Below are 7,865 nucleotides of genomic sequence, written 5' to 3'. Positions count from 1 at the left end.
ACTCGTCCTCACAAGCTGCTCCAGCAGGATGGGTGCCAACATGTTGACCCTTCCTTTCCCTTGTAAGCGACTCCTCCGGAATGGGCGGACTGGAATGCGCGGCCTTTCCCCTTGGCCTCAGAAATTCCTAAATAAACTCGGAGGGGAAGGTCAATTATGGACCCTAAACCCCCGCTTCAACTCTCTGAGGCTTCCCCGAGGTGGCTCCAGAGGGTGGTCTTCCGTCCCCGGCCCCGCGCCCCTCTCCCTTCCAGCGCCCAAGGCCAGTCTGCTCCTCAGCTGCCTCTTCCGTGGACGAGGGGTAGGGCATTTGGATTTGGGGCCCTTTGGTCTGATCCATGTCAACGTGCGCTCCTCGGAGGAGGAGGGGACGGTGGGAGCTGGGGTGGCGCTCAGAGGACGGCGACGAAGTGCCCTTGTTGCTCCTGAAACGTGGTGACAAGCCAGGCAGACTCCCAATGAGTATGATGGCGACACATGATGCCGGCAGAGAGAGAGACCACGGAGGAGGGGGTGCTTAAAGGGAGAAGGAAGTAGGCGGGCAGCAATGGGAGAGAGGCGGGAGGAGAAGGGCGGGAGGAGCTAGGGGAAGGGGGGCGAGATAGGCGCGCAGGCGGCAGAAGCCTTTGCCTCAGCGACCGTGCGGGCCACAGCTTCCCCGCCCTGCTCCCGGTCGCACACTCTCAGCCTCCCCGCGAGCGGCAGGCCGGCCACAGCGAAGCGCCGAGGCGGGCGCTGAGGTGGCGTCGCGCTAGCAGCAGCAGAGGCGGCAGCCACCGCCAAACGCGGGCCCCGGGTGCCGCGGCGCCCCAAGTTCCCGCCATGAGCAGTCGGCTCTGGAGGCTCCGCGGCTCTGGGGACTCACTCCCAGCCGAGCACGGCAGCAGCGCCCAGGGGCCCCAACGCTCCTAACGCCGCCGCCGCCGCCACCCGCGTCTCCCCCGCCGCCGCTTCGGCCGCCGCAGAGCCGCCAGCAGCATGTCTCGAAGGAAGATTTCGTCGGAGTCCTTCAGCTCCCTGGGCTCCGACTACCTGGAGACGAGCCCCGAGGAGGAGGGGGAGTGCCCCTTGTCTAGGCTCTGCTGGAACGGCAGCCGGAGCCCGCCCGGGCCGCCCGAGCCCAGCGCGGCGGCCGCCGCCGGCCCGACCCCGGCAGCCGCCGCCCCCACCGCCGCCACGGCTGGGGCCAGGAGAGCGCAGCGCCGGAGGCGGGTCAACCTGGACTCTCTGGGAGAGAGCATCAGCCGCCTGACGGCGCCCTCGGTGAGCGGGGAGAGGAAGGAGGGCCGCTGCGCAGGAGAGAGGAAGGGGATCGGGCAAGTTGGCGCCACGCTAGCCCGGGCGTGTGCGAAAAGCCCCGCCGCTGGGGGGCGGCCGGGCCTTGCTACGCCCGGCCTACGGTTCCCAAAGGCCGGGGCAAGACCCGCACCTTGGGCTCTGGTGGAGGGGGGCACTGGAGTACGGGAAAGGAGGAAGACTTCACTCCTCCGGGGTCTCCTGATTCAGAGGTCTGTCTGCCCACCTCCAGCCTTGAACCCTCCTTCGTCGCGGTCACCCTGACGGCCCTAGGTCCTCCTTCATGCCCACCTGTTTTCTTTCCCCCCGACTTTCCCAGGCACTGTGTTCCGCAGTTCCCATTTCTATGTCTTTCATCTCTGGTCTCCAGTATCCCAAAGGAACTCCTACTCCCTTTCAGGAAACTCTTCCTCTCTTTTCCCACACTCTCTTGCTCTTAGCATGACCTTCTCTGACATCTTTGAATTCTGCAGGCTAACTGCATTCTGTGTTGCATTCCTTTCTTCAAATCTTTGGAAACTGGTTGTCAGATACTTTTTTGAGTTGTCTTCTGATGAAGAAACCTCTTATCTCTTGTTTTCTCACCACTTCATATACTTTTTTTCTTAGTCACTAGGCATTTATTGGCTCAACCTTCTTCTGTGAGTAACCCTGGTGTCTCTCTCTTATTTCTTACACCCCTACCTCATCCTCCACTCTCTTTTCCCTGGATTCTTTAGTGCTTTCTCCCTCATTTTTTCATGGTTTCCTTTTATTAGGCCCTTCATAATTATCTGTTGAATGAATAAATGCCTTCCTAGCTCTCTCTAAACTTGTGCTCATTTAGGGATGTCTGTATCAGCAGTTGCAGGTATACTCCAGACTCCCCCTGGTTCCAGGCATCTTTCCAGAGCACTTCTGCCTCATTCCTGCTCAGGCATTTCAGCTACTCTTGACTTTTACTCTTTGCAGTAATGCCAGACCTCTGTTTTAGTCTTTGACTGTGTAAGCTCTGTTTTGAAGGAATTCACTCCATTGCACACAGAATCCTAAAGAGACTCAGTGTCAAACCACCATCCACCCTTTATTCTCACCTTGATAGGTTACAAAGGCTTCAACTATTGACAGCACTTTTACCTACCCATCTCTGAGACTTTTACTTCTTTAAAGTTTCCAAAATGAATTGGAGCATTGATCTTGTTTGCCTACTCTTGAGTCTCCCTTTTGAAAGTACTTATAGTTTATGGTAGGACAGACCTGAGAAAGAATGGGATCCAGAGAGACTGGGAACTGGTACCAGGCAATCCTACAAATATCCTGTGGCCATTGCATTAATGGAGTATGACCTTTTAGCAATGAAACTACCCTTCGGTCATCTTCCTTTTTTTGTGCATTTCCCCTTCAATTTACCTTTAGCCACTTCTTTCATTGATAACCTAGGAAACAAAACTCAGAATGGGTTAGCTACTGTTTGCTATTCTTAATGCAGATATTTACCAGGAAGCATAATCTTAGGAACTATTTGATGTTGCAAATTGTTGAACATAAGCCTTTATAAAAGGAGTCCAGGAATCCTGTGCATCTGTAGTTTTATGTCAGTACCCAAAGCAACGTTTGTGCAATATACTAATTCTTCAGTATAACAGATTCATATCTAATATGATTTTACTAAAGATAATTATTAGTTTTTTGTGGGAATTGTTTTTATAATCCTGGAGTTTTCTTTTTGCCTAAGAATCAGAATTTACAAATTTCTAAAAAATTTTTTGGCACTGCCTCTAGTAATGCCACTTTAACATAAGACTATTCTCAGCAACTTATGTGAGAAGTAGATAAAATAAACTGAGCTCAAGTATTTACTGCCAAAATAAGAGGTAGGAAATAGTCTCTGATTTTTACCTTTTATAAAGGTAAAATTTGAATGACTTTGACTCTTTGCTGGATAAAAAGCATGTAATCAGATAATGGTGTACAGGATAAGAAGTTTGAAATTGAAAATAATTGCGATAATCAAAAATATGCAACAGCTGTATGTACTTTCCATGCTATAATTCTTTTCTATTTTGTTTCTTTTTTTAAATTTTATTTATTTATTTGGTTGCGCCAGGTCTTAGTTGCAGCAGGCAGCCTCCTTAGTTGTGGCATGCAAACTCTCAGTTGTGACATGAATGTGGGATCTAGTTCCCTGACCAGGGATTGATCCCAGGCCCCCTGCATTGGGAACGTGGAGTCTTATCCACTGCACCACCAGGGAAGTCCCCTTTTCTATTTTGAAAAAGGTCTTTCAGCTGTTATGCTGAAAACATACATGTGAATATAGTGTAAACAATTCCAACTTCATAAGGCATGTATAAACAAATTCTCATTGGCTAACCATCATGTCACCAATAGAATTGGTAACGCAAGGAAAACAGAGAGTATATTTCAAAGCAGCGGCTTATTTCTGTGTTCTCCACCCCCATTTTCTTTTGTTTGGCAAGCTAGAACACTACTTCAAAAAGTTCCAGTAGATTCGTTCTCCTACATTGTCAGCATTCTAAACTTCTCTGAAAACACTTATGTGCTATCTAATGTCCTTTCATTAGAGCTAAACAACTTAAAACAAACAAACAAAACCCCAAAAACCTCTGAGAACAGCCATTACCAGAGCATTCTTAGATGGAAATTTCTAGTTGTTTTGAGTGTTGCAAACCTTCTTGCATTGCTGTGGAAACTCCTGTGTTCTTAGTGGTCTCTTCGTGGAATATTGTCTCAATCACTGGAGATTTATTTGTTTTTTATTCAGGATAATTTGCAAGTAGGGAAATGGAAGTGAATTTAATAAATACTAGGATATTGCCAAATAATTCAGCTAGTAATTTGATCAATGTTTTTTGATATTTTTTTGTTTTTTGATATTTTAAGAGTTACTTTTAGGTGCATTGATGTTGGCTATAAAGATTATAATACTTTCATACTATTTTAATAATAAAAGTAAATTGAATTAATAAAATTGAAAAAATTCTGGAATTCAGGATACCACGTTCTCATTCATTGTGCCTTGGACAACTAAATACTTGTATATTATTGTGCATATTACTTTTACTGTCTAGGATCCTACTCATCTGTAAGTTACTATATTTAGGGTCCCTTCCTGTTCTGATAGTCTACGAAGACATATTGTATTGTCAAGCTTTCAATAAACTGTCACAATGGCATATGAAATAAAAAGCAAGGACCTATTACTATGAGTTTTTAAACTGAGGAAAGTAAATTACTTTTTTAAGTAAGGGCATCAAAGTACTATTTATTCCACCTAGTTGTTAAAAAATATTTGAGCATCTGCAATGTAGCAAGTATTGTGCGAAGCACTGGTGATACAAATGCCAAACAAAACTTCCCTGTTTTTTGACCTCATGGAACTTCTTTAATTATAGACTTTATTCTAAGGAAACTGTATTGAGGTAAAATATAAGAACTCCAATTGTTGAAGAGATGTCTAGGGGAAGTTTTATTTATCATCCACTTTGGTTAGTTTTGTTCACTATGAATCTCTGGGGTGCAGCCATAAAAATAAAAATAATCCTAAAGACCTGGCTGAAGATGCATATATCACTTATTACATTATTTATTTTGAAATAATTTACTTGGGAACACATATGGAAAAACAGTTGGGTATTTTACATCAAGGGTGAATTTAGGGTCTCATTTATTTCCATTTTATGTTTATAAATGAGAGTTGCTTAGACCCCTCTCATTTTGACATTGGTTTTGGGTTTGCTAATGTCAGTCTGTCAGTGGAGATATTCTAGGAGACCAACCCAGGGGCAAGGCTTTCCTAGGTTTCTTGTCAGAGAACTACTAGCTGTTATAACATTACAGATGGCTTTGAAGACCTCAGAAGCTATAGAGAGCAGAATGGCAGGGAGAAAAGTAACAGAACTGGAAGGATGGCATATAAAGGGAGGAAAGCTACTTACATAGGGAATAGTCCAAGAAACAAAGAACGGTGAGGAAAAAAAAAGGAAGGGAAGCTTGAATTCAAGTAGCAAATTCCAAAAACTCTTCCATTATTTTTGGAAAGGAAATTGTATTGATACATGCCTATGAAAAAGTGAAAGGACATAAAAAATACATATTTAGCCTCTCCTAGTATTAAATAAAATTAACTTTCTGATGTGTAAAGCCTTAAATAAAACCTTAGAAATTGTGAGTGTAACTAACATGTAAATAATGAAAAATATATAACATATAGTTTTGAGATTAGATATTTGATAAATTTATGTGTTTTAATTGAAGTTTTAAACATTTGGGGCTCAATATGGGTAATAAAGTTCTTAGCAATAGATTCATTAAAATTAAAAATCAAACAAAATGTATTCTAGTAGTTCAGTGTTTTCACTTTTCTAGAAATTAGATCCTATCATCTGAAATCAGAATTTAATGGCCATCTTTTGCTTTTTTCCACCTCATCCCTAGTCATCAGAAACAACACGGAAGAACTGAAAGAACAAAGATTTGAAGTTTGACAGAAAAATTGAATAACTCCCTGCTGAGCCCCTTGCTATATGTAAGGCCCTGGGAAAGCTAACTCCTTCCTTCTCAGAGCCTTAGTTTTCTATTTTGTGAAGTAGGAATAATGACTACCTTATAATTTGTTGTGAAAGAGGAGCAATATTCCTTGTAAAATTTCTTGAACTCAATAAATGACAGTTTCAAGTTGAGATCCATTAACTTCAATCAAATTTGAATGCCTCCAAATGATCTAAAATTTTTCATTTTTTCTCAATAATTTACTTGCTAGTAACCTTATTAAAAGAGTTCATAGGTTAACTGATGTCATGTACCTAAAAAAAATTGATAAGGAGTTAATTTTGTTGGCATTGTCCAGTCAATCCATTAAAAAAATTAAAACTGGACTCCCTTTTTGGCTCCCTGGCTATGCCTCATGTGTGTACATGAGTATTCGTAATCATTGCAGATTCAAACATTTCTATCAAACTGCTGAATGTTATGTGGCAGTATGAGTACCACAACTATAAATTCTATAAAAATACTAGAACATATATATTTGGTAGAATATGAGTATTTCACAACAAATTACTTTTAAATTAGGAAAAACTTTAGGTGAAAGAGAAACTGCTTATTTCACTTGCCTGAGAATTTCAAGAGTTCCCCATCCATTGTGTTCAAACTAATTTGTACAAGTGTTCAAAGGTTTATGCTGTGAGATGCAAGAACCACCTAGAGGGGTGGGAGGGAGACGCAAGAGGGAAGAGATATGGGAACATATGTATATGTATAATTGATTCACTTTGTTATAAAGCAGAAACTAACACACCATTGTAAAGCAATTATACTCCAATAGAGATGTTAAAAAAAAAAGAAAAAAAAAAGAAGAAGTAGAGACACAGATGTAGAGAACAAATGTATGGATACCAAGGTGGAAAGGGGGGGTGGGGGGAATTGGGAGATTGAGATTGACATATAAACATTATTGATAGTACATATAAAATAGATAATTAATGAGAACCTATACTATAGCACACAGAGCTCTACTCGATGCTCTGTGGTGACCTAAATGGGAAGAAAATCCAAAAGAGAGGGGATGTATGTATATGTATAGCTGATTCACTTTGCTATACAGTACTATACTCCAGTAAAAATTATTTTAAAAATAAAAAAAAATTAAAAAATGAATTATGCAGCTAATGACTTTTACATTTTGTGTACTGCACTCTATTCTTGTTTGGCTACAAGCTCAATTGTTAGCCCTTCATTTTAAAGATAAATTTTGACTATGGGAAATGACATCAGTGATTATTAGTCTGTAGGTAGAGGTGATGTGATTATATATTCCTTTTTAGTATATAATTTATCTACCTTGAAGTTTTCTGAGATGTGTGGGAAGAGTACCTGAGGGCTATTATGTGTTTTTTTCTCTTCTATATCATCATTGCTGTTTTCATTCACTTTTGTTTTATCTTGTTGCCTCTGTCATAGGGAGCTGAAGGTAAAAGTTTAAAAACTTACATGTTTTATTGAATATGATAGTAAAATAAGTGGGTGATCTCTAGATATAGACATTGTTAACTGTGAATTTCACACACATCTAGGAAGAAAAAAAATTAAGTGGCATAAGTAGGGAGAATGTTTACAAGGGCTGACTAGGTTTTCTTTGCAGACCCTTATTTGATGCATGAACCAGTGATTAGGTCAAAATTCAAAGTTCTTCTATTTAATTTCTTACTCTAATCTTGGTACTCTTATGTTTATCTTGTATTTAGCATGGTACCTGATACTTAATGGATTTTCAATAAAATGCTCAGAATGAATGAATGGATATTCTTATTTAATTATCCAATTATATTATTTCTTTTTTTGTTTGATTTTTTTTCTGTGTTATATTTGGTTCAAACAAAATATTTAGATTTCATACCCAGCCTGTGAGAGATACTTTCAAGTATGCAAACCTGTTTGAATTTTACTTACACCTGCCATCTGAAGCAAAACTTCAGAATAAAGTTCTGTTAAAAAGAGATCAGGGCTTCCCTGGTGGCGCAGTGGTTGAGAGTCCGCCTGCCGATGCACGGGACACGGGTTCGTGCCCC

At 41.4% G+C, this 7,865-nt stretch overlaps 1 protein-coding gene across 1 annotated transcript in view; it reads left to right on the top strand.

Moving 5' to 3' along the window:
* Window positions 1-637: 637 nt before the first annotated feature.
* GUCY1A2 (guanylate cyclase 1 soluble subunit alpha 2) overlaps window positions 638-7,865 on the top strand; it is a 425,465-nt gene continuing 418,237 nt past the window's right edge. The window contains exon 1 of the mRNA XM_019948660.2: window positions 638-1,263. Within this exon, the coding sequence (XP_019804219.1) occupies window positions 979-1,263 (285 nt within the window). The 5' untranslated portion in view covers window positions 638-978. The remainder of the gene's footprint in view (window positions 1,264-7,865) is intronic.

Source organism: Tursiops truncatus, chromosome 8 (genome assembly GCF_011762595.2).
Source record: "Tursiops truncatus isolate mTurTru1 chromosome 8, mTurTru1.mat.Y, whole genome shotgun sequence".
In the NCBI taxonomy this organism is placed as follows: domain Eukaryota; kingdom Metazoa; phylum Chordata; class Mammalia; order Artiodactyla; family Delphinidae; genus Tursiops; species Tursiops truncatus.
The sequence above is the reverse complement of the archived record's forward strand: the minus strand, read 5'-3'. Positions and strand labels throughout refer to the sequence as shown.